This window comes from Sus scrofa, chromosome 4 (assembly GCF_054392235.1).
Source record: "Sus scrofa isolate SSC_HxYL_T2T_F1_AM1 chromosome 4, Sscrofa_HxYL_maternal_Yorkshire_Landrace_v2.0, whole genome shotgun sequence".
Classification (NCBI taxonomy): Eukaryota; Metazoa; Chordata; class Mammalia; order Artiodactyla; family Suidae; genus Sus; species Sus scrofa.
The window spans coordinates 117,897,627-117,924,849 of NC_139386.1; the positions used below are offsets into that span (position 1 = coordinate 117,897,627).

At 39.7% G+C, this 27,223-nt stretch overlaps 1 protein-coding gene across 7 annotated transcripts in view; it reads right to left on the reverse strand.

Annotated features, from left to right (window-relative positions):
• Positions 1-14,446, reverse strand: part of PRMT6 (protein arginine methyltransferase 6) — a 44,325-nt gene extending 29,879 nt beyond the window's left edge. The window contains exons 1-5 of one of the 7 annotated variants that reach the window (XM_085020450.1): positions 13,205-14,446; positions 10,866-11,098; positions 10,274-10,363; positions 3,595-3,739; positions 1,183-2,901 (exon numbers count right to left, since the gene is read on the reverse strand). In XM_085020450.1, coding sequence (XP_084876576.1) covers positions 13,300-14,427 — 1,128 coding nt within the window. In that variant the 5' untranslated portion in view covers positions 14,428-14,446 and the 3' untranslated portion in view covers positions 1,183-2,901; positions 3,595-3,739; positions 10,274-10,363; positions 10,866-11,098; positions 13,205-13,299. 7 annotated transcript variants of the gene reach the window in all.
• Between the last annotated feature and the right edge of the window lie 12,777 nt (positions 14,447-27,223).

The window sequence follows — 27,223 nt, forward strand, 5'->3', positions numbered from 1 at the left end:
GTCCAGGAGATGCTGCCTTCAAGGTCTGTTTCAAGAATTTCTAAAAAAAGTGTGTGTGTGTGTGTGTCCACATTTGCCTAATAGGGCCAGCAAAATGGCCCCCAGTGAGTAAATTCCTTGATGATCAGATTTAATCCTAGAGGGAAACTTTCACATTCAGGGAAATTTGCTCATGGATTCTTCCTTGTAGGGGCAAAAATATTCAGTCAAATATAGAGAAAATTGTTATCATAAAAAGTGATTTTTCTGTATATTTAATTTTTTTTTTTAATTTTTACAGCTACACCTGCAGCATATAGAAGTTCCCGGGTTGGGGGTAAAATCAGAACTGCAGCTGCAGGCCTACACCACAACCACAGCAACACCAGATCTGAGCCACATCTGTGAGCTACGCTGCAGCTTGTGGCAATGCCGGATCCTTAAGTGAGGCCAGGGATCAAAAACCCACATCATCACAGACACTATGTCAAGTTCTTAATCCACTGAGCCACAATGGAACGCCTCTGTATATTTTTTGTATATTTTTTAAATGAAACTGGAAATATACCCCAAATAACTCAGTATATATAAAATACTTGTCCCATTTTTTCTGGAGAATTTCACTCTTGGTTATAATCTCACTGACGTTATTAACCTTTGTGCAGAAATAAGGCCCACACACAGGGTGAATTTTCCTATACCACTGAAACAAGAATTCAGCTTACTAGGAAAAGAACTGATACAAAACAATACTTTTTTTGAATCAAAATTATTGACAATGATAATTTTTGCTTAAATTGCTGGTCATATTCTTAGATTCTTTTCCCTCTCAGGTGTTTTGTCTCATCTCCTATATATATCTTCTGGACATTTTTTGTTTCCAAACTTTGCTCTGTCTCTTTTCCTTGGAAATTTAACTATTCCTGTCCTCTATGTATTTTCTATTATGTAGCTTTCCCTCTTCCTCCCACTTTATCTATAATTAAACTTATACTTTCCTGTATCTCTGAAATGCTGAGATATTTTATGGCAAACATTGATCCAACTTCTGCTAAAAGTGAATCCTGGTACCATTAAGTAAGTGGGTTCTAGGCTTTTACACTTAAAACAAAAGAATTTTTAGGCACCCCCCCCACAAAAAAAGAAGACCTCCACAAATTAAACATCTACATTTTTAAATTAAATAACAAAACCAAAAGGTAATTTGGGAATATTTTTCCAACTTTTAATTAGGAAAAATCTTCTTAGTCAGAAAAGAAACTGAGAAGCAATTATGAACAAAATTATTAGCTTTGCACTCATTAAAATGGAAAAGTTCTGAGTGACCCAAAATTAATAAAGTAAAAGAATTTAAATGAATGGATTATAACACATGTGCTAGACTATTCCTAATTAACAAAGAGCCTCCCAATAGCCATAAAATTCAATAGAAACACAGTAAAAGAAACAGTAAATTCATAGAAAATTAAGCACAAAGGACCAATGAATGTAAGAAAGGATGCTCAACCACTATGAGTTAGGGTAATGAAATTAAACATAAGAAGCTGGAATTTTTCACCGTAAGATTTAAATAAGACAAGATTAATAAAATATATATGAGTGAGGGTGTCAAGAAATGAACTTTTGAGATATTTTTGGTGGGAATTTGTATTATAACAACCCTTCAAAAATCAACCTACCAGAATTTATTTAAATAGAAAATAAGCAAAATATACGAGGAATATATCCTACAGATATGAAAATACCAGTTCATAAAGTGATATTTACAAGGATATTAATTTTACATTTGTTCATTAATTAACTAATTTCTTGGTTGCATAAGAGAGAAAAGAATTTTGTTGTCTATAAAATGTAGATTTCATTTGCAGAAAGCCAATAGAGAAATAAAGAATAAAATAATTTCGCATGGTAATAGTGCTACTTGGAAGATCAAACACGGTGGTGTGATAATTAAGTAAATTAAGAGTTGTAGAACACAGCCTGATGCTGTTTTTATAAAGTTCAAAAACACACAAAAAAAGAAAAAACAAGAAGTTTGCAGGAGTTCCCGTCGTGGCTCAGTGGTTAACAAATCTGACTAGGAACCAGGAGGTTGCGGGTTCAATCCCTGGCCTTGCTCAGTGGGTTCAGGATCCAGCGTTGCCGTGAGCCGTGGTGTAGGCCGGTGGCTACAGCTCTGATTAGACCCATAGCCTGGGAAACTCCATATGCTACAGAAGTGGCCCAAGAAATGGCGAAAAGACAAAAAAAAGAAAAAACAAAAACAGTCATACATAAAAGTTGGAATAGAAACTAGAGTAGGGGGTGAAACTATGAATAATGTTATTTTTTATCTTTATGCAGTTTGAAATTTGCTGTAATCAGCTTGCATTGCTTTCTTAACGAAAAAAATATCCTCTTAAAATAGACAAACTGTTTTTCAAAATAGTTTTTAGTAAAATTGTGTCAAAATATATTGGTATGTAGCCTCACTCTGTGGTTACTGCCTCTTACTGTAGTTTATGATAAAGCATATCTTTCTTGAGCTTGAACTACTCAGAGCACTAATCCTGAGAAGACGCTGTCTGGTTCCTTCTTCAAAGGAAGAAATGCAAACTGATGCTAACACAAATGGACTAGACCGGGGGTGATGTCATGCATAGACATGATGACAGCATGGATGATGACAGTGAATGAAGAGCACAGGGATTTGTAATTCCGTCAGTGGCCTTTTGGCAATTTTATAGGATCATATCCACTCAAGCCTGGTGGAGAAGAGACGGCTGGCAGGAACAGGTCAAACAGTAGTTAGGGAGAAATCTGACTAAATTGTTGTCAAAGTACAGTTTTGGAAAAAAACTTTTCATCATTTTTAAAAAATTGGACCTGGGTTTTATTTTCTTTCTTCGTCATAAATTTTTGTCTCTTTTGTTCATGGACATTCTGAAAAACAAGCAAATCCTTTTGAAAGTCCTTTCAACACTTTTACTTGTCTAATGCCTTGTGAAATTCTATTTCAGAGAGCCAACCAACTCCTCTTTGATAAGCTTTATTCTGTGTGCTCAGGGAAAATTGGCAGATCTAGAAGAAGGCTCAATGGCTATAAACTGACCAGGAATTATTGTAATAGTGGCAAGCCCAATCATTTGCTCTGTTCATCTCTGATATTATCAGTATCCCAGGTATTAAAATTTCCAGTAGAGAGTAGGGAGCCATTTATGGATCATGATTGAAAATAACTCTCTTAAGACAAATAGCAAGGTCCTCCCATATAGCACAGGGAACTGTCTTCGGTATCTCCTGTGATAAATCATAATGAAAAGAATATAAAAATATATGTGTGGTGTGTATAACTCACTTTGCTATATAGCAGAAATTAACACAGCATTATAAATCAACTATACTTCAATGAACTTTTTTAAAAAAGAAAGTAACTCTAAGGAGCACTTGGTCAGTGTAATTCATTTGTCATTGGAAGTATGCGGCATTTCAATACTAGTTGTCTTTAAGAGGGTGAGATGCTTGCTCTCTACTTCAGACTCAGCTCCTTCAGGCCAGGGACCTTGCCCTATGCTCCTTGATATACCAAAACTAAAAATAGTACTGCCATACAATAAGCATTCAATAAATACTCACCAGTGGTCATGATCTGATGTGATGATCTGTGCTGCGGCCACGTCTTCCAGGAGCATATTACCTCTTGACTAAAGATAATGTTGGACAGAGGGTAATGAGAGGTTCTGGCTATTCAAAATATATATCCAATAAATATATACTAGCTCTGAAAAAAAATAAACAGTACTTCAGAATATGCTGTTTAGAGATATATATACATAGGATAAAATAATGTATTTAAGTATTTATGTATTATGTATATAATTATATATTATGTATATGTATATAATATATTATGCATGTGTGTATAATTATATAATTATATTATGTATATACTATTATGTATAAAATAGTTCAGTTAGGTTATATTTATTATGTCCAATTAGAGATGACAATTAAGCAGTTGTATATATGAGTCTGAGACTTGGTAGAGATGTTGATTATGACAATATAAACTGGGGAGTCATCAGCATATAGCACTTTTTAAAGTAATGGGACTGGATGTGATCACCTAGGGAGAGAATTTAAAGAAGGGCAGAGTAAGTATAATTTGTAGTAGCAAAGAATTGCAAACAACTGTTGATCAATAGAAAATTGGTTGAATAATTTATGGATTATATATACCATACTTTTTTTTTTGACTTTTTTTTTTTTTTTTTTAGGGCTGCACCCGTAACACATGGAGGTTCCCAGGCTAGGGGTTGAATCAGAGCTGCAGCTGCCGGCCTACACCACAGCCACAGCAACATGGACCTGAGCTGCATCTGCGACCTATGCCACAGCTCATGGCAACACCAGATCCTTAACCCACTGAGCAAGGCCAGGAATCAGACCCAAGTCCTCATAAATACTAATTGGGTTCATTACTGCTGAGCCATGATGGGAATGCCCATACATTTTTATATTGCTCTTAATAAGAATATGTTATATATAAATGTATTGACCTCAAGGAATACTTAGTTTACATACTTTGACCTAAAAATAATTTTGAGTAATATGAATAATATGTCTACATACTTGTAAAAAATTACATAAATATGTGTATATTAGTCTATTGAATAGAAAGATACATTCCCAACTGTGGGGAATGGGAGATCAAATTTTTCCTTTAAATATTCTATGTATGTATTTTACGCATGCAGCTTTAAAAAGTCTAATGATAGAGGGACATAAAATCAATGTGTATGTAACTATTTAGAATGTAAAGAAATCTTAGAAAGGATATTTATAACAGTAACAATATCCTATCAGTGCTCCACTTATTCTATTTATGTTCTTGTGAATTCTTTGCTTTTTTTTCTGTACAACTGCTCCCCCAGAAATATTTAATTTTTTTTGTGTGTGTGCTTTTTAGGGCCGCACCTGTGGCATATAGAAGTTCCCAGGCTAGGGGTCGAATCGGAGCTGTAGTTGCTGCAGCCTCAGCAATGTCATATCCAAGCCATGTCTGCGACCTACACCACAGCTCATGGCAAAGCCAGATCCTTAACACACTGAGAGAGGCCAGGGATCGAACCTGTGTCCTCACTGATGCTAGTCAGATTCGCTTCTGCTGTGCCATGATGGAAGCTCCAGTCCCCCAGAAATTTGACTTAGCTTTCTGCACTGCAGACCCTTAGTGGTGGGGGTGGGGTGGGAGGATGGCCCTTAGGCTGTGGAAACCCTCCTGTCCACCCATGTGAGAGATGGGAAGTGCCTAGGAATTTGTCTCCAAAGGGGCAGTCACTAGCCAATGTCTGATGGGTGGGAAGGTTTGAATGTGTGAGCAGCTCTCTTGCTCCTTAAATAGGGACATGAGTGACCTATGCTGTCTCCACAGCATCTCTGCAGGATTAAGCCCAGGTTCCCTTTCTTGGGACTTGGCTTCAGATCACATTCTAGCCCGTCCTCTTTCCCTTCCTAGTTCTGCTTCTCAGCTGCCCTTCTAGCATTTTCTTGGAAGAGTGCTTGATAAACACTTTTATATGTATCCTTGTCTCAAAGTCTACTTTTGGAGATCCTGGTCTAAGACAGCAACCAGTCTATTTTAAATGCCTGTTGATGTCCCCTTAACTCTTGCAAGCTCAGGCATCATGGACAGTGCATATAGTGTCACAGTTTAGATACTCGGATTTTAGGTAATAAGCTCGAATCTCTGCCACTTACTCTGCATATGGCCTGGGGAAATTCACCAAATTCCATGCCTTTATTTCTCATCTGTATGACGGGATTGATAATAGAACTACTTCACAGAGCTATGCCAAGGAGCAAATAAAATAATATACTTAAAGTGCAGCTAGCACATTTTAGGCATTCAATAATGATTTAAAAATTAATAAAGATGCTTTATGTATCATGACTATTTATCTCTATGTATGCCATGGCATGTCTGAAAAAAGGAGTTTCTTTCATATGAAAATTTATGATACGGAATGTTCCTTAGGATGAAAGCCACTCTTTCTAGAACATTATTTTATTATGTAAAACTCATACGAAGTAAACAAAGTTAATACATCACTGATTTTAATGGGACTTTGCACAGTATGATTAATATGCCATTATTGCATAAAAACGTTCTACATGCTGGGAAGTAGTAGCTGGTGCATTAGAATTTCATTTGGTATCAAGTTTCAGCATATGCTATTTTCTCTATATGTTCCTATGAATATATAATCATCTGGTACAAAATAAATCAGATAATAATCCAAAAAATGAAAAACTACATATCCCTAGTAATCATATCACATATTTTCACACTGAATAACATATCTGTTTAATGTCTTAAATAATATTACTATTTATGGGGATGGTACAATAATCACTTCCTTTATTGATCTACTTTTAAGAATCTTGTCTTAGTGCTTACAGTAACTCAACCGTTCTATCTCCTATCTATGCAGATCGCCATCCCGAGGCCTATTTTTCTTGGATCCAACACCATGGAATTAATTTATATGTGAACCTATTTTATTAGAGTGTCAGGCTCTATAAAATTCCCCTGGTTGGGGTTCAAGCAAAGCTAGCTAATACTGAATTCCACTCATTACAAATTGCATATTTCTTGGTAGTTTCTAATTTCATTTCATATCAAAACCCCTTTGTTGTAATTGCTGTCATTCTCACTATGTTTTCCCCTACTTATTCTCACTGAATTCTCAATTAATCAAGGACTGTGTATTTAATTTGTAGATGTTCCAAATCCTCTCTCTTTAATTTTGTCTTTTGCTGTAGCTGTATATACTTAATCATTTATATTTCCCTATTTTTATAAAACACCAGATGATAAATACATAATGGTAGAATAAGAAATTCACATTAAAACAGTTTGTTATTTTTCTAGAAATTCCTGGTAAAAGTCTGGTTCCAATGAATGCATAAAATGAATTTTTAAACTGTTTGGGATTCTTAGTCCTTTCTCTAACATCATACATAATTCAAAGTTGAAACGCTACACTTAGTTCTTAAATATAATAGTTTTATCAAGAGCAAAGCTGAAAATGTTTTTTTAAAAAGGTCCAATGCCCTCCTACTCCATACCACTCATTACTAAACTGCACATCATTTGAGATAATAGAGGTTGGAAGGTTTTGTTCATAAATTTTAGAGGATTAGGAAGTACTTATAAAGAAGAGTCTTTGAATAGGCTTAGAATCTAAGTAAAAAGAAAGATTAAGGACAAGTATCAATATAAGCATTTTTTTTTGTAATTGATCAATATAATCTTCATTATGTTCTGAGCCCATGACTTCAGAAAAGCTTACGCTGAGAGTATTGTGATGTAGGCAAAATGTATGCATGGGGATACTAATATTTATTTATGTGCTTCTCTTTGACCCCAAGATATTTTTTATGCTGACCTATTGTTTAATCCTACTATCTAGCCACCTCCTGAATATACATCTCTCTCTCTTTTAAAATTTTTACTGCTACGCCTTCGGCATATGGGAGTACATAAGATTTGAGCTGCATCTGCAACCTATGGCACAGTGGCAACAGCAGATCCTTAACCCAATGAGCGAGGCCACGGATAGAACCCCTCAGAGAGACAAGGTCAGGTCATTAACCAGCTAGGCCACAACAGGAACTTTTTCTTTTCTTTTCTTTTTTTTCTTTTTTTTGGCCAAGCCCACAGCATGTGAAAGTTCCCGGACCAGGGATCAAACCCCTGCCGCAGCAGTGACCCAAGCTGCTGCAGTGACAACACCAGATCCTTAACCCACTGCACCACAAGGGAAATCCTGAATATGTATCTCTTTTCCTTCCACTCTACACAGGCCAGAATTTCTATTCCCTCTTCCTGCTGATCTTTCCTGCTGACCAAAATAATAAAACAAAACGAGTTCATGTTAAAGGGTGGTTATAGCCACCTGTAAGCCCTCCACTGCATTCTGTATTCCTTTATGAAAGATTGCATTGAAAAGATCTGTAAACCTGGGAATTTCTGTCATAGCTCAGCAGTAATGAACCTGACTAGTATCCATGAGGATGAGGGTTCAATCCATGACCTTGCTCAGTGGGTTAAGGATCCAAAGTTGCTGTGAACTGTGGTGTAGGCTTGCAGCTACAGCTCTGATTCAACCCCTAGCCTGGGAACCTCCATATGCCTCAGGTGCAGCCCTAAAAAGACCCTCCCCCCAAAAAAAATCTGTAAACCCAATAGAAAAATCCAAAGTAGAGGAACAATGGCAAAACATAATTGGAAGTTGATTCAAATGTGATCATTCCTATCATTAATATTTACCATCACCATGTAGCAACCACTGAAAAAGTACAGTGACACAAGTAAATGCAGCTAGCGAAAGAGGAATGTGTCACATCTTACACTCTGTTCAGCCACATGCTCTGTGTCCTAGAAATGTTTAAGCCTTCCCCACATCTTTGTGCATTTTGCTTTCTCTGTTACTTGTCCTTATGCTCTTCCATCAAGCTATCTTATTTACTGCAATTTTTTTTTAAATTAGGATTAACGTTTTTAAGCTGCTACTACCTTTGTTAGAATCAGTGTTCTTAGTGCTCTTGGTTGTAAAGTTAACATAGGTTTTGATGGTCCACCCAACCTAATTTTTCCTTAAGTTTGTTATTTTTAGTGCACAATGTTGCAGAATGTGAAGGTTTTTTACAAGTATATATATCATGTGATTGCAGGAATTCCTGCTAAGCATTTAAAAGCATGTGGGGAGAATTTCTTTCCATCCCACTTTCCTTTTTGTCCTAACTTTTCTTAACAGCCTAGAAAAAAAGGCGCTCTGTATTCTAAATTTCTGTTACAAGTGATTGCTTTTAGAGTTAAAAAGCTATCCAATCAACTGAAATATTCACCAATCTTTTCCCAGAGTTATTCTCAATAACGAATTTAATTATCAAAGCTCCCAAAGAGCACAATTCCAATGCTACTGTTGATGTCTTAATTTTTATTAAAATTCTCTTTGAGTTTAGTTACATTCAGATGCTTTGTTTTAAATGTCTTTTCCTATAAGCATGTATGATATTTTGGGAAATAGTCTCATTATGTCATCTTTCTCCTTATCATCAAACTATTTCGACACAGTTTTGGAGGAAGTTTATCAATCTATGACTACCGTTGTGTTTAGGATGCAATTAGTGCCTGTTCTAGGCTTCTAAAGAGCTGCAGAACATTCAAGCTTTCCTCAAGATTGTCTACATGTCTCAAAGCTTGCCACACATTCGGAAATCTTTTTTTCTATGGCCATGCCTATGGCATGTGAAAGTCCCTGGACTAAGGGGGGATCAGAGCTGCCAGCCTACGCCACAGCCAGGGCAACACCAGATCTGAGCTGCATCTGAAACCAATGATGCAGCTTGTGGCAGATCCTTAACCCACTGAGCAGAGCCAGGGATCAAACCCACATCCTCACGAAGACAATGTTGAGGAGTTCTTAACCCACTGAGCCACAACGAGAACTCCACATTCAGAAATCTTGAGTCTGCACAGTGTAAAATGATGCGGGTTGGCTAAAAGGCTGGTATCCAATCAGCTATCCATCCATATGAACATTTTGGGATACCACCTTTTATAGAAAATAAAGGGGGCATATCTCAGAGTCCTCTGGCCTTTTCTCTAACCTCCTAATGCTCAGAACTTCTCCAGGTACTCTAGAAAGTAGGAAGATGTTCTAATGCCAAAAAGTATCAGAAGAGGAAAAAGATCCATAAATTCCAACAAAACAATAGTATTTATTATGAGAGGGATAAGTCAAGGAAAAATTGGGTTATGGCAATGAAGCCAGATATAAAGCTAACAACAACAAAAAAGCATAAATGAGCCATAAATTTGGCTTAAGTAGCCAGTGTGAGAAGGGTCACCTACCTAATACATTGTGTCTATTAGCTAAAACAAACAAGCTCTATAAAGGACAGAGATTTATTTTTAGAACACCGTAGAATAAATTTTTCTCTGAGGAGTTCACAATCTATGTGATGATAAGGAACATTTTCGCACTTGGGCAAAATTTTAAGAATGGAATTGTTAGGAAGGGTGGCTTCTCATCCTTGCTTCAGCAGGGCTAAGATTTAGTTGGAATGAAAGCTTTCCAGGCTAAAGAATGAATGCAAATTATTGGTGTAGGTACTTCTATCCCTCTACTGTACTCCAGTTTTTTGAGAGTAGGATTTTCTGATTATTTTACATAGAGCTTAACTGTTGGTGTTTATTACATCAGTACGTGAATAACCACCAGGTCGACTGTTTCTCTGCTCTTACCTGGCAGCAAGCAGAATGGCAGTTTGTCTACCTCTGCTGTGTTGAGGATTCAGTTTCTTGGGGGCCTCACAAAGTGCCACATTTGATTAGCTGTTAGGAAAATGGGAACAGGGAAAGCTTCATGAGTGCCTAATATCTGTCAGCCTGAAGACCGTATATATTGAAGGTGGCTATATGATGCCTATGAGACAGATCTCCAAGGAAACTTCCTTAAACTAAGGGGTTATTTGGGGTTAGGAATTGAAAGACCTGTGTTCAGTTGTCAATAACTAGCTCTGTAACCTTAGGCAAATCCATTACAATCTGTGTAACCCTCTTCCTTCTAGGTAAAGGGAAGATAATTACCTGCCCCCCCCCCCCACCTACACCACCGGTCTTTTGCCCATTATTGTTTATTTATTTCACTTTCTGGTTGGTCCTGTGAACACAGCTATTTGGAGGGAGAAACTATGTTTTATTGGTTTGTATCCTAAGTGCTTGTGATGTATTGTATCCTCAATAAAATGTCCGTTTTCCAGTGAGTTAATGGAAACATTTGGAAAGTTCCACAGTGCTAAATAAAGCCGTTTGAATAAAGCAGGTAGAACTTCACCATGTTTTTCTCTCCTTAGGGCTGTTAGTTCCTTCCTGTGGCCCAGATGGCCCTAAAGGATCAGGATCAGTTCAAACGGAGCTTGGACAGTGCCTGGATGCTGGTGCATCTCACAAACTCATCCTTCTGGAAGTATCCTCACTTCAAAGGGCTTGGGCTTCCTTTGGATCATCTGGCTCCAGGATCATACATTGCTCGTCATATAAGCCATGCTGACACTGTCAAACAAGTACCTGTAAAAAAATCAAAATGTTGACTGTTTATTCACTAGCACATTTTCTATATGTCCAACTGCTCCAGGTTTGCATATTTCCTATAATTACAACAGGTAGAAGTTACTGAGATTGTATCATGTACCAGGCGCTATGTGTTTATCTATGGAGCAGGTATGACAGTTATCCTGTCTGCATGAGAGCAGTGGAGAAAAAACAGAGGTTAAGGAGTTAGCCTATAGTTACACAGTTAAAGTGGTGGAGCCTTGATTCCAGCATGTTCTCTGGCTCCAGAGTCCAAGCTTTTAACCACTATGCTATCGTACCTCTTGATTAAATGCTTAAGCTGTTTTTTGGACAATTCGTCTCACTTCTGGGAATAGTACCAATAAGAATTTTAATTCTAATTATGAAACACTTACCTTTTCCTCCTATAGTTACCCCAAGTTTCAACTGGAGTTCCCTTTGTGTGCTTATACTGGTAATGAGAACTGTATAATACTGGTATATGTGTAAAACACAAATAAAAATGGGATTTTGAAGAATGCTTTCATGTATCCATACAGCAAAGGGATTGTTATAGGAACTTAAAACAACTCTAGAAATCTACTCAAAACTGTACACTAAAATGCTAAATAAATGTTCAACCTAAAACATGGTGGACCCTAACATAAGGAGTTAATTTATACCTCTAGCTTATACCAGGCCTAGCTTGCTGTTTACACAGGCTATCTTAACATCACCATGGTGACAACTATAAATGTATTACTTGCTATTCAAGGATCTCTGTAAAGTCAATGAGTTTTTACATGTATGTTTCCCCTCATAATAACACATCTCATGTGTTTCTGAATACCAAATTTTAGCAAATTACTTATAACACAAGTTTTTTTTAACAAGCAAAGACTAAAGGAGAAAGCTCCGTTTTGATAAACAGAACTGTTAGAATACTGTAGAAGACCAGTTTTTCACACCTGTTTCCTATTAGCACACAGATTCCTAATAGAAAGAAACCACACATCAAACATAGTTGAATTACTCTGTAGGGGCTGTGACACCTTTTTTTTTAAAGAACAATATTAAAAAGGCAAAATCTCAAACAGTACACAAGACTTCTTACTTCATCTCTAAAAATAGAGAGAATGCCAATGCTTTATTTGCCACAGGGATGAGCAGGGAAACATCAGGAAAATAAATCTGATAACATGACTCACACTCGCATTACAAACGGTTTTCCTAAATTTACAACTTTCACATTTAGCTGAGCTAAAAAGAAAAAACACTGAAAAAGAAATTTCCACTTGATGTAAGTAGGCCAAATCACATGATCCCTTGAAATGAAGGAGTTTTAATTTTCTATCTGGGAAAACATATTCCTTAATTTAATCAACTTAAATAGTTCACCCATGGTGATAAAAAAGCCCTCGGGTCAGGTTCGAAGACACCTCCTCTGTTAGCGTGTTTTAAAGAAATACAGACTTTCGTTATGGAACATACATGAAACATTTTCTTGGTTAAATCTTAAAGATGAGAAAAAAAAAAAAAAATCCAGACCACTTAAAGGTACCTCCTAGATTTCTTAGGTATGCTGTACAATTATGTATGAAGTTTACTTCACTTAATGGAGTAATGTGCTCAGCAACTTTAGCACCCTAAGGAAGTTGTGTCACTCAAACTTTGTCCTCATTTTCCTCCCCCATGTCACTAGGAGTAAAATTTATTTCAAAAACAATAAGGAAGAAATACTGTAGCCTAGAGGCACCTGGGGAGGGCAGGAATTCAGAAAATGAGAGAATATGGCTCTGGAGAGATTATTGGAAATTCATGGCGTATAACTACAAACCCCTTTACACTCTCCTTGGCTCAGACTTAGGGTGTGAGGTGTCAGGGATGTGCATGGAGCCTTCGTAAACTGACAGTCTCTCTGCATGAAACAAACGAAAAAAGAAATACAAGTGCTTGGTACCACGTGTTTTTAAGGATTACAGGCTGTTTCGGTGGTTGCGGGGGACTGGGATCACTTTTTAATAAATACCGCCAGAAGAATCTCCTGGAAGGGAGATGGAAGTCACTCTCCCTCCCCAGGAGCCCTGAGGGAAAAGGGAGACAGAAGATAATGCCCCCTACTTGCAGGAGAGATCTGCCTTTCTCCTCCGACCCCCCTCCGCCTCTACCGAGCAGGTCTGGCCGCCTCGGAAGGTAGCTGGGAGAAAAGGCCACGCTCAGTCCTCCATGGCAAAGTCTTTGGTCTTTTCCTCCTGGTCGCCCACTTTGTAGCGCAGCAGCACGCGCAGGTGACGGTGGTTGTCCTGGGAGGGCAGGAGCGTAATCTCTCCGGAAACGTCCGTATCTTGCTCCACTTGCACGGGCTCGTTCAGGTAGAGGAGTGCCTGCTTCCAGTGCGTGACCGGGTGAAAAGGCGAGGTGGACAGCACCAGGGGTTTCTCCAAGTCCCCACTGGGGAAGGTCACCTGGAACCAGATGGCAAAGCCGTGCATGTGAGCCGAGCCGTAGCTGCTGAAGCGGAAGCGCCCGCCCACCCCTGCCTCCAGCTCCTGCTCCAGACCCGCGCGGGCCAGGTCCAACTGAGCAAAGCGCTGCGGCCGGGCCAGCACATCCTCGCCAGACAGGCCTTGCACCACGATTTCTGAGTGGCCCATGAGGCAGCGCGTGGCGAAGCTCTCCAGGCAGCTCATGTCCACCCCGTAGAGCTGCTTCATCTGGCTCCAGAAGCTTAGACGCAACTCCAGCATCTGGTCGCAAATGGGCGCCACGAAGAGCTCGGCGGAAGCCGGCAGAAGAAGACCGCCCTCCTTCAGCCACTTGGTCCGCGCGTGGAGCACAGAGCTCAGCATAGACTCGTGCAGGAGTCCGTAGCCCATCCACTCGCTCACGATGGCATCCACCTGCTCAGGCAACTCCACCGTCTCCACCGGTCCCGGCAGAACATGCACGCGGTCCTCCAGCCCGTTGAGCCGCACCACCTCCCGGGCCTGTTGCCAGATGTCGCTGGCCTCCACCGCGTACACGCGTCGGGCCCCGGCCTGGGCACAGAAGATGCTGAGAATGCCGGTGCCCGCGCCCACGTCCAGCACGGTCTTGCCCCGCAGCGCTGCCCAGTTCCGCAGGATGCCCAGGCGGTAGGCATCGGTGCGGACGCGGTCGGCAATCATCTCCTCGTGGACCGACACGTCCGAGTAGCACTCGTAGTATAGCTGGTCCCGCTCCCGCCTAGTCCTCCGGGGTCGCGGCAGAGCCGCCTCCTGCTCTCCGCCATCTTCCTCTTCAGTTCCCTCCCCTCCTTCGCCGCCGCCCCCCGACTCAAGCTTTCTTTTCTTGGGCTGCGACATCTTGGAGGCTCCGGCCGGCTCCCGGCAGGCGTTGCGCGACGCGGCGCGGGCTCCGGGGAGCAAGGGCTTCTGGTACTTGTAGTACGCGCGCGCTCTGCCCACTGCTACCCGCAGTGCCGGCGAGTTCCCGCCCGCTGCCTCCGAGGTGCACTCTACTATTTTACTTGCGTCTTTGGCGTCCTGGAGACCCTCTCTCATCCCCTGCGCCCACTTTCTGTGATTCTGTACATTCCTCCTCCTTCCCTTAGAGCCTCGATTGTCTTTTCTTTCATTCACTTCCCGAAGTGGACACGCCCACTTAAAACTAAAAATCCATGTTTTGTCATGTCTGCTCAACTCCCAGATTTTTTATTACACAGAGTTATTTGGGCGGCACCGTTCACACGTTACCGCCTCACCCGGACAGTCGCAGTTCCCAAAGCTCTCCAAACGTAGAGATTTAGGAATTGCCCTACATGTTTTTCTTCTCGGTTTTCAGTGGAGTTTCTAGAATGCAAAGAGGGTGTAAATGGAACAAACAGAGTAAAAACCTCACTGTAAAACCCTGGTTCGGATTCCAGTGAGACCACAAATTAATGGAACGATTAGGGCAAATTATAGAACTACTCTTGCCTTCCATTAATTACCCTTTCACCCACCAGCAACAAAGAATCTTCAAAGCAGTTGAAAAATTAAGTTTCTCGTCTCTATTACTGGACAATAGTTGCTTGGCGCTTCGTCCTGCTCTGGTAATTCTGTGGCTCATTCGAGAGTTAAATACTGGAAAGGTTTAGGCTAAGGAGCAGTTGAAAGGCTGCAGTGAAGCTCACTGCTAGGTGTATTGTGATAATCAAGTAATGGAGTCCTTCATCCCTTGTGATTGTCTTTCTGCTGCAACTCACTTTTTCCTGTGCGTCTCCTTTTGGACAAAATTAGTCCTCCCCTCTTCCTTTTCCATTTCCTTTCAGTCAACTGTCAGGTGTTAATCTCGTCCCTCTTGGTTGTTCATAGTGGAAATACAATACAGTTTAAAATACAGGTGATGCTTACATGGGTATCTGTGTTCTTCACGTAGTAAGGTGAGAAAAAAATTTTTTCCCATCTTAAAAAAAAAAAAAAAACCTGCAGAAACTTGACTTTTGTTTTGTTGTAGTCTCAAACTATGTCTGTGTAACCAGTGGGTCTGTATTCCTTCTCAGGGGGAAAATTCTTCACTCCATTCTCTGGGTTCATCTGTCATTGAATGAAATAGGCTTATTGACCTGACATCTTCAGCTATCCTTCTAACTCTGGGCTCTCAACCCTGGCTGCTCATTAGAATCGTCTGTGGAGCTTTTCAAAAATACCAATGCCTGTGTCCCACCTCAAACTAATTAAATCAGAACCAAGCCAGTGGAGCCTGTGCATATAATTTTAAAAGCTACCCAGGGAATTTGTGCAGCCGAGGGAAAACTGTTTCTCAGGGAAATGATCTTAGTTAAAAATTTGGCTTCATTATTTTCATTGGGTAAGTTATCGAGGTTTTTTGTTTTTTTTTTTTCCTAGTGGCCTGTCCTCAACTACTTAAGGCTAAAAATCCTCAGACCATTTCCTCTCTACCCAGTTTACTATCTTCCTTTTAAGAAAATAGAGGCCCAGAGCAGGACATGGAATTAGAGTTGGAAATGTTGACTAATATATTACTTCTGGCTGTTACTTAGTGTCTACTTCTCCCATCCTTTTCCTCCTCAAAATCTTTTCCTTCCTCTTTCAAATGCATTCACTCCTCTACCTAATTTCCCAGTTCACTTATTCGTGGTCTCATTTAAGAAAATTATGAATAAAGCTTTCAAAGTAAATGAGTCCATCTTCTTTTCTCCTCCACTACCTACACCCAAGTCTTAATTTTTCCATCTTTGCTTGTGTGGAAATCAGTTTTTTAAAAGATCTCTCAGCTTCTAGCCATACCCTGTTCTCCACAGAGCTATACGAATGAGCTTTTAAAAATCTAAATTAGATCATGTCATATCAATCTTCAAGTTCTTATTCCAGTGACTGAAACAGTCCCATAAGTTGCAGTAACTTTCCATCTTATCTCATGCTCCTCTCCCCAGTTCCTCATTGGGCTCAAAATATACTGGTCTTGAATAACACACCCTTCTCCTGTCTTAGGTCTTCACTTGTGCTCTTCTAGGGTCCCGAAAACTATTTTTCTTAGTCCTTCACTTCAGTGGCTCCTTGTTGTCTGTCAGGTCTCAACTTAAATATTACCTCCTAAGAAAGTTGTCCTCTGGCTACTTTAAATACTACTTTCTAACCCAAGACACTGTTTATTTCCTTCATATCCTTTATGATTAGCTGGATGTGTTTAATTTACTTGTCTATTTGTTTTGTGTAAAATAGATCTGGACTTTTGTTTCCCCACTATTGTAGTTCCTAGCACCAGAACAGAACCTGGCATGTACAGAGTGTTTAATAGCCTTCACTGAAGGCTGTTGTGGAAACAAATGATCATTTGGAGAAGAAGATGAGAGTTTTGCTTTTTGTAGTTCAGTATGGCAATTTGACTCTTTTGAACTCTGAGATAAATTCAGATATAGATCTAATTTAGGATGCTCCCAGATGAGAAATGATTTCATTTCCAAACTCTCTTAACCTTTTTAGATAGAATAATGGTAAGGGCAAAATATTATGCCTAGATTAGAGACAAAATGACCTGTGGCACTCTCCCTTTCTGCCCTCTGGCTTGATACATACAGAGATTCCTTTACCCTTTTCTACCACACTAAGTTGTTTTAAGTAAAAAAAAGGGACCATATCATAGTCTTTCCCTTAACATTGCAGCTCAGCAGCAAAACACCTGGATGGGAGAAGAATTGGAGCTGTGCTGGAGGAGCGTTCTTTGTATTTTCCTGTCAGTGGTTTACTCGCCACATCTATTAAATGTGCAAACCCAATGTTTTTCAAACAAATGGATCTTGAAATTGATTTTATATGGCTTCACCAACATTACCAATAATAATAATATTAATAATAAAAAAAAAAAAATCCAGGTACATCGAATGAGTAAAGGTGAGTATTATTTCATGAAACTTGTTTCAGTTAAATGTACTATATGTGTTTTGTTTCAGTTAAATGTACTATATGTGTATTTCTTGCTACAGGTTACAGTTAAAAGTTTGAAATCCACAACTTACTATTCTCTAAAAGGACTGTGAACTTTGACATTTTTGTACCTTGGCTTTGGATGTGGTACTCCTTTGTCCTCTCACTCATCTTTTTGGATAGTGCTTAGATGTTATCATTTTTTAATTTATTTATTTTTTAGATGTTACCATTTTTTAGTAGCTTTTTCAACCGGTCTCGGGCCCTGCGCTCCTTATATGTGACTCTTTTTTTGCTTATCCCATTGTACCAGAGCTATTTAGATAGGTGGCTTGCCTATGCCAAACGATGGATGTTTCAACACCTAGATTTTTTTTTCACTTTAATATTGAGATTTTAGCACATTGTGCTAGAATCTGAACCATTTCCATATTCCAGATTGGCAGGCTTGAATACACACAGGATAACATATGTGTTTTGCATGACTGGAAGAACCATGGTTAGTTTTTGCATCACACACGTTCATGCACTTATCCAACCATTCATTCATTCAACAAACATTCTGGACTTCTACTCTGCACTAAGTATTTGAGAAACAGAGGATCAGTCAATAAACAAAGACAAAAATCCTTACCCCAAGGAGCTTATACTTTTGTGTTAATGTTATAGTATCTATTTTTCTTTCTTTCTTTCTTTTTTTTTTTACTTAAGCAAATAGTAGAATACAAATATGTATAAGCAAATATGTATTAAAATTGTATAATATGGAGTTCCTGCTGTGGCACAGCTGGTTAAGGATCCAGCATTACCACAACTATGGTTTAGGTCACGGCTGTGGCTTGGATTAGATCCCTGGCCTGGGAACTTCCATATGGCATGGGTGCTACATTATTATGCCACTTTTTTTTTTTTTTTTTCTTTTTAATGGCCGCACCCAGGCCATATGGAACTTCCCAGGTGAGGGGTCGAATTGGAGCTGTGTAGGCCTGCACCACAGCCACAGCAACTAGGGATCCAAGCCACATCTGCGACCTATACTGCAGCTCATGGCAACGTTGGATGTTTAACCCAATGAGCAAGGCCAGGGATCGAACCTGCATCCTCATGGATCCTAGTCGGTTTCGTTACCACTGAGCTGTCATAGGAACTCCAATAATACCACTTTTAACTCTCAACTTTCTTTCCTGTATTATTTTATCTTGGATTCTATGTGATTTCTTCCCACAGATACTTATTTCTAATATCTTTTCCTCTTTAATTTGGAGGTCTGTTGTTTAAAAATGTATTTTAAAGCCCAGTATAAGAATTGAAGGTAGTTCCTTTAGGATTTCAAGAATTAATTACAATTCTCAGAGTGTGTGTTGGGAAGGGCACAGAAGCAATGACATGAAAAATGTTATAAATATCTCTCTGTTATGACTGATCATTAAATGATGTAGTTCTTCCCATGCCACAGTTACCTGGAAGCTGCTAGCATAGAAAGAGGAACTTCTGTCAAAATAAAAAAAGAAAGAAAAAAGTCCTTTATAGAAAATGAAGACAAAAGGTGGTGATTTTTACATTTAAACAAGTTGGAACATCAAATGTAAAAAGTCTATGTTTCTTGATGTGTATAGTGTCTTTTAGATCCATGGTGTATTGGTCCAGCTATGAAACTTAATACTAGAACAGATGAATAGCACATTCGGGGCTCCCTGATGATATTATTATGAGTAGTTGTAATTCTTTTAAAAAATGTGTGTATTAAATTGTTTAGGTAGTGACAACAGGGATATTATGAACTTAATCCATAATTAGCAGTTCACTTTAAATTTATTGAGCCCTCTTAGTGTATCGAATATGGCCTTTTAACAATTTCAAGTGTAAATATTGGTTTATGGCATTCTAACAATTTCGGCTATGAATCAGCCCACTCTTGAAATTACTACAGAGAAACAGGAATGTAAATTATCATATGAGAAAAGTAATGTATTAGTGCATCTCTGGAAATAAGCATTTGCTCACCTGCCCCAGGAGTAATAAGTATCAGACACTTTAATGAAAATCAGGCGTTAAGGTTAATGAACATTATTTAGTAAGATCTTCCTCTCTCTCTCTTTTTCTTTTACAAATTCCTCTAATATGAAAGGAAGCCAACCATTTGCTTCAACCAGATGCTTACGTTCTCATGTTATTTTGCTACTCAGGACATGCAAAGTGCATAGGAGTAGCATAGTCATGGGAGGCCTGGGATGCTCCAAGCAGGGTTTCTAGACCAAAAGTGCTGGCGTCACCTCGGATGTTGTTAGAGTCACACAATTGTGGACCTCACTCTGTAACTACTGAATTAGAATTTCTGGAGTTCCCGTTGTGGCTCAGTGGGTTAAGAACCCAACATAGTGAGGATATGGGTTCCATCCCTGGCCTAGCTCAGTGGGTTACTCATCTTGTATTGCCATAAGCATAGGTCGCAGATGCGGCTTGGATCTGGTGTTACCAAGCACAGCCTCTGTAGCTCCAATTTTACCCTAGCCCGGAAATTTCCATATGCCATAGGTGCGACTGTAAAAAATTTAAATAAATAAATAAATAAAAGAATCTCTAAGGTTGGGGTTCCGCAGTCTTTGTTCTAACAGTTCTTTAGTTGATTTCAAGGAACACTGAAATTTGAGAACCACTGCACTAGACGATCTGAAGACTAACAGGGCCCGTGTGAGGCCATGCAAAAATTATGGAATGCAAGGTCTATTATTTTTTTCTATTGCCGTAGAACAAGTCACTACAAATCTATCAGCTTAAAAAGCAACCTTATTATTAATTTTTTTTTCAAAGCCCCACTTGTGGCATGTGGAGATTCCCAGGCTAGGGGTTGAATCCGAGCTGTAGCTGCCAGCCTATGCCACAACCATAGCAACACCAGATCCAAGCCTCATCTGTGACCTACACCACAGCTCATGGCAACACCAGGTCCTTAACCCACTGAGTGAGGTCAGGGATGGAACCTGTGTCCTCATGGATGCTAATCATATTCCTTTCCCCTGAGTCATGATGGGACTTTTTTTTTTTTGGTACATCTCATAGTGTCTGTGGGTCAGGAGTTCAGGCACTGCTTCACTGGGTCCTCTGCCAGGCTGCAATCACAGTGTTAGCCTGGCTACATTCCTTTCTGGATCTTGGATTCTCTTCCAAGCATGTGATTGCAGTTCCTTGCAGTTGTAGGAGTGAGGTTTCCCTCCTTTCCTGATGGTCACTTGGAGCTATTTCAGATCCGCGAGGCTGCTGGCAGTTCCTTGCCACATGGTTGTTTCCCACGCTCTCTGAAGACATACAGCTTACTTCTTCAAGGCCAAAAGAAGAAGCTTTCTTATCTTAGGGAGGGTCCTATTCCAAATAATATCCTTACCTCCCCCGGATAATCTCTGTTTTGACTGATTCAAAATCAACTGACTTGGGATTTCAATTACATCTGTAAAATAATGCTTTCAGCTGAAGAATATAGCTCTCTGAATAAAGAGACCAAGGGTTTATTCCCACTGAAGCTTGATAAATATTGCGAAATAAAAAAAATCTTCAAATAGTCTATGTCTTGGGAACTCTGAGCATGGCTTATGGCATGAGGAGATGACCAGAACAATAAGATCAGAAACAAAGTTTTGAGCAATCTGTATACTCTTATCTGAGCCAAAGATCTTAATATAGCACAGTTTGCCGTAGTCACCCTTGAGTTTCTGAACCCTGCCATATGAAAAAAGAAAAAAAAAAAAAATACCCCACATAGTGGCCAGTTTTTTAGTCTGGGTCTAAGAAGAGAAGACTCCTGGAATGAAACCAAGCTGAGCTAAGCCTAAATAAACCCAGTAGACCATAGATTTCATGGAATGGGAGCAAGAAACAAAAACCTTTTGTTGTAGTGAGCCAGTGAGATACTGGTGTTACTTGTTATTTTATAGCAGAAACAAGGCTGACTAATACAAATATACATACAGAATGAATGATCATTATAAAACCACTACCTGGCTCAAGACATTAAAACATTACCAGGTCTGTGATTGTCCCTGTGTCCCTCCAAACCTGCACTTGTCCTCTTTCCCAAGGCAAGTATCCTAATAAACCATTCAACATTCAGTGCCATAAAACATTCAACATTCAGTGACCTAGTTTTTGAATGTCATATACACCTAAATCATACAGTATATGCTCCCTTGGGTCTAATTTCTTTTGCTCACCATTATGGTTATGAGATTCGCCCATGTGATCATGTGTAGCAGCATTTCTTTTACTTTCCTTGACTTTTTTTATAGTATTCCATTGCATGAATATACCATAATTTGTTTAACCAGGTTTCTGTTGTTGTACAGGTCCTTTGAGGTAGAAATAATCATTCCTACCAGGAATTTCATAGTTTGGTTTTTGGTAGTTATTTCGATTCATTTTCTACTTCATATCAGTAATTTATCTTTATTATCATATTACATATTAAATGCCTTCATAGTAGCTAAGGCATTTGTGTTTACCATGTATGAGGCATTGCCTAAAATTTTTTCTTTTTTTTTGGTCTCTTTTGTCTTTTTAGAGCCGCACCCACGGCATATGGAGGTTCCCAGGCTGGGGGTCCAATTGGAGCTGTTGCAGCCGGCCTATTGCCAGAGCCACAGCAACGCGGGATCTGGGCGGTGTAGTCTGCGACCTACACCACAGTGTACTGGATCCTTAACCTGCTGCTCGAGGCCAGGGATGGAACCCAAATCCTCATGGATGCTAGTCAGGTTCTCTAACCAGTGAGCCACAATGGGAACTCCAATTGTCTAGATGTTTTGTATGCATTGTTCATTCCTTGAGCAAATACTTACCAAACACCTAATCAAAAAGTATAGGTGTGGAGTTCCATAGTTCCCTCTATGGCACAGTGGGTTAAGGATCCAGTGATGTCTTTGTGGCAGCTGGGGTCACTGCTGAGGCATGAGTTTGATATTGGCTCCATGCAGTGGGTTAAGGATCCAGCATTGCTGCTGCCATGGCAAAAGTTGCAGCTGCAGCTCAGGTTTGATTCCTGGCCTGTGAACTTTCATATACCACAGGTTCAGCCATTAAGAAAATAAATAAATAAATAAATAAATAAGTGTAAGAGTAAACAAGACAGACAAAAATCCCTGATTTTGTGGAATTTATATTTTAAGGAATAATCTCTAATTTTCAAAATATATGAGGTGGATATTGGTATCCCTATTGTCACAGTTTAGAAAAACAGGGCATATAGCAGTTCTGTCCATCACTCATTTTATCTTTTCTACTGGATTATAAACACCAACACCTCATATAGTCACAATATTAATTATTTTGATGACAATGAACATGTATTTCCTGCTCTCTATGTGCCAGGGACGACTTGATCTTCACAGAACCTCTGTGATGTGTTGTAACTTAGCCCATTTAAAGATCAGAAAATAGGCAAAACGAAGCCATGACTTGTCATTGGTCTAGATTCTTTTGCCCTATTTATGTGTGTTGAAATTAATCTATGTGATGGCGCATAACAGCACTTCATCTGTATTGCTGTGTAGTGTTCAGTTCTCAGTTACCTCTAAAGTCACTATGGATCACACTATGTCATACCTATGAGTGACTTTGTGTAGAGAAGGTACCTGCTCATTTCTTCCATGTCTGTTCTGCATCTACTCTATTTCTACACATTAAAGGAAACAAGCAAGTTAGATATCATGGTTTTATCCAATCTCTGCTCGTGTTTTACTCAGAAGAGTTGTGGTGTGGGAATTGTTAGTGATACTGTAGTAGACTGACCAAATGTAAGAATCTTAGTTGGTTTAATAATATTGTAAAGAAACTATACTTCAATAAAGAGAAACAAGTGGGCACCATGTGTGCATACTCTGGCGGAATAGTTACATTTCAAAGGTCATGATATGCAGGACTAGACAGAAGACTATGACATTGAACATAGGTTCCATCTCTTCTATAACCTGCAAGCAGTGTTTTGATAGAAAGGAAAAATGAAATAGCCAAACAGCAGATTAAATTACTAATAGGTAAAACCATCTTGGCTTGGTGGACTGAAGTAATACCCCAGGCTTTCATACATTTGAATGATCAACTTGTAGGCCCTATTGCCCCATATGCCAGATCAGGGACCCTTGCCAAGATACCCAACACCATAAAAGTTGGAAGTCTTAGAAGACAGACATTGCCTTGATTCTTCTGTGCTGCTGGGAACACCGAGCCCCATCATGCCTGGAAAAGACATTATCTACTTGAATTGGCAATGGGATGTCCCATTGGGATGGGTGAATTACTTCACACCTCTGGGTGAGGTGGAACTACACAGTCTCCACCAGGATCCTGTAGTCCTGCTGCAAGCTGGACCTATTGAAACATACTCTTCCTGGAATGGAACACGTGCCATTGAAAAGAGGGTAGAAATCTACTGGCACATCCTACTCCCAGCCCATCTTTTCATGCCTGACAGAGCTGCCTCCCCTGGCCAACATGTATGCTATGCATAACTAGGTCAAATTCCTAAAGCTGCAGCCCCATTAACATCTAAGGATCAGGGCACAGGTGCAACTGTTAGAAGGAGAAGACCTTCCCATACAAGTCTATTAAAAACCTGTCTTTTTGTCCTTAGGCTTCTGCTGCTCCTCTGTTGTCTGGTTACAGGATGGACACTTCATGGAAATACTTTTTACAACAGGAGCACTTATATGCCCAACAAAGGAATTAATCCAATTTTGGGATTTTGTGGGAAGCTGCCCTCTCTAGCTCATCAGAATTGTGGCGGTGGGTATCACCACTCCGGGGAGGGAATCGGAAGGCCCTGAAGCAGTACATTAAGGTAGAACAAGCTAGGACTAGTACTCTTAATTCATCTGGCCTTACCAATACTTGATCCAGAGACCTGGCCTGTTGCATGAGTATCAATAACACTGCAGGGGTATTCTTTTTCTATCACTCAAACTACACAAATAGCCCATCAAACTGCTGACCAGAAGCATCCTAAAAATACCACCATTAGAACCATGAATGGCTACACTCAGATTTGGGGTGGGTTCATATAACTCACCCTGAGTTAGGGATGTTTGAACACCCAGCACTCCTGTGTTGGAGACAGACAAATCACTCTAAATAGAACCAACCCAGCTGAACCAGGAATATGGGGTGGATATCACCAAAGCTGTGTAATCATTGTGTCACATGAAAGGATAGTGATGGGCACAACCAGATGTTTATTGAGTAGCCCGAATGGAACCTGGTGGTTGTGTTGCCCAAATCTTTGGCCACGGCTTCCACCTGGGTGGTTGGGCTGTTGTGCTTTATCTAGGTCTTCCCTGGGCGTGGGGGAGAATCTACCCCAAGGCAACAAATACCGTCAACCTCCCTCTCCTCAAGGCCAGAGGGGTACATTCTATTTTCTACCTGCACGGTCATGTGCTGCCATCTCTGTTCCCTTCATTTGCCTGGAGGACGTTACGGCACACGTAGGAGCCCTTGCTGAACTCACTCAGCAAGCCTTAAATGATAGCTGGCCAAGTCTGTCTTTACTGAACATTGGAACATCTCTAATGAGAAATGCTATCCTCCAAAACTGGATGGCCTGGACGTAATTAAGTCTTGAAAAGAGGCATTATCTAAGCGGAATGTGTGTTCACACCTGATGAATCTGAGAAGGTATTTTTATTGAATCATAGGAGGACATAGGGAACACTATGGGAGATCTGACCCCCAGCCTAAGGGACTTAGTAAATCAGTGGATCAGGTCATGGGCCTCTTGGGCATAAACCGTTACTCATTTTGGAAAACAATATCTTTTGGTTTTCTCTTGCATGAGCCCATGTTGCTGATGTGGAGTCTACCTCCAACGCAGCCAGATAGGCTACAAATGAATCACCTCCTTGCTAGTGAAACCCTTTGCTGACCGCTCAGGGCACACTGCAGAAGAGGGGTGTGTGAGATTTTAAGAGCTGGTCCCGAGGGATGGAGTGTGGGAGGGGGTCATCAAGAGGAAATGACCGCCTGTTGACCTGTAAGCTGGATCTGGGCAATTGCAGGCTTCTCACCCCTCCCCTGTCCTCGAAATATACATATTGCCAGCAGTTCCCAGAGTCAAGGCCAGAGCCATTTCACTGTGGAAGCCTCCAGAGCATAAAGTTCTGTTGAGACCATCCGGTCTATGTACCTGATGGAAGCCCCTTTAAACCTCTATATAAACCCTAAGATTGTGCCGGGCTGATGAAGAGATCTGCCCAAGACAAGCCTCTTCTGTAAATTCCCATGCTTTTTAACCTGCCACCCACCAATCTGGAACTGCCTGCCTCTTTCTTCCTTCTTTCCTTGCCTTCCATGTGCCAAGGCAGGTTTCAATTTCACCCAGAGAAGTTCCCCAGGGTGCAAACCAACATCAATACAAAGAGCTCCCAGAATTCACATGGCCCTGCTTTAACCCAGGTTTGTCTAAGATTTGCAAATCATGCTGAGTTCCTTTCTCAAAACACTTGAGGATAACTCTTGTGTTATTCAAATATGTTCCCTATATGGCTCTGCAGGTATTTAATTTTTACTCTGAATTTTCTTGTCGGTTTGAAGAACTATTGCGTTACTCTTCTAATGAATAGTTATAGACCGGATAGTCTCAACAGAACTTTATGCTCTTAAGGCTTCCACAGTGAAATGGCTCTGGATCTGGCTCTGGGAACTGCTGGCAAAATGTATATTTTGAGGACAGGTGAGGGGTGAGAAGCCTGGAGTTGCCCACTTATTTGCCTAAGAATATCACTGGATAGTGTAATGGCTATACTTAAGAATTCAATTAATTTTCACTTTCGTGTATACTAAAGCTCTTTGTAAAGTGCTATGAAATGACATTATAATTACCGTTGTAATTATTGTTGGGTTTGTATGTTCCTAGCCTAGTCAATGTGAGGAAATACCTGGATGATTGAATACTTTTTTTTTTTAATGTCGATTGAATTGAAGACTTTCTTCAAGGACGGGAAGCAAAATTTAACACATGCTTCCAGGCTTGTCTTTATATTCTCAAGTATGGTTTACAGCCTCAAGCATAGTTGTCTTTAATGACAGAGCTACCTTTTATCTTCTTTTTGCAAGATAAGATTGATCTATTTTTTAAGTTAAGACACCACCGGCTTTATATCCTTGTCATAGGCTTTGGGAATAGGTTAAAGCTTCTTTATGTTGTATTATTTACTTCACAGCCATATTCAAAAATACAGTGAATACACTGAAATTAATAACTCTAGAAGGGTGCAAAGTGATAGTATTCACATTCAATTACAAAGATCATCTAGTACGTTAATATAATAGTGATGTTATTCAAATGTAATATAGTGAATAAAAATAAAGTGGCAGGCTAACAGAATTTTAGCTTTTGAGTTTAGAATAAAAGGAAGATAAATGGTTAGCAGACATAGTTAATAGCTCACATGCATGTTCGATAAGCCCTTATTTGAGTGTCAACTCTTAGCAAAGGACACCAGGCAAATGAAATGAATATCCATTTGATTTAACTAGCTTCTTAAAAACTGAAATAGGCTCTTAGATACTTTGGAAAGAATTGCTAGCAAAAAGGATAAGAGGGTGGGTTTTTAATGGAGGTAATCCTCTAAGAAATTACTCCTTAGCAGTTAGAAATATAGAAAAGTAAGATAAACTTGAAATAAGCCTGATAAATCCTATCTTACCCATTGTCTTCACTTAATAGATACTTTGGATCTGGATTAAATGG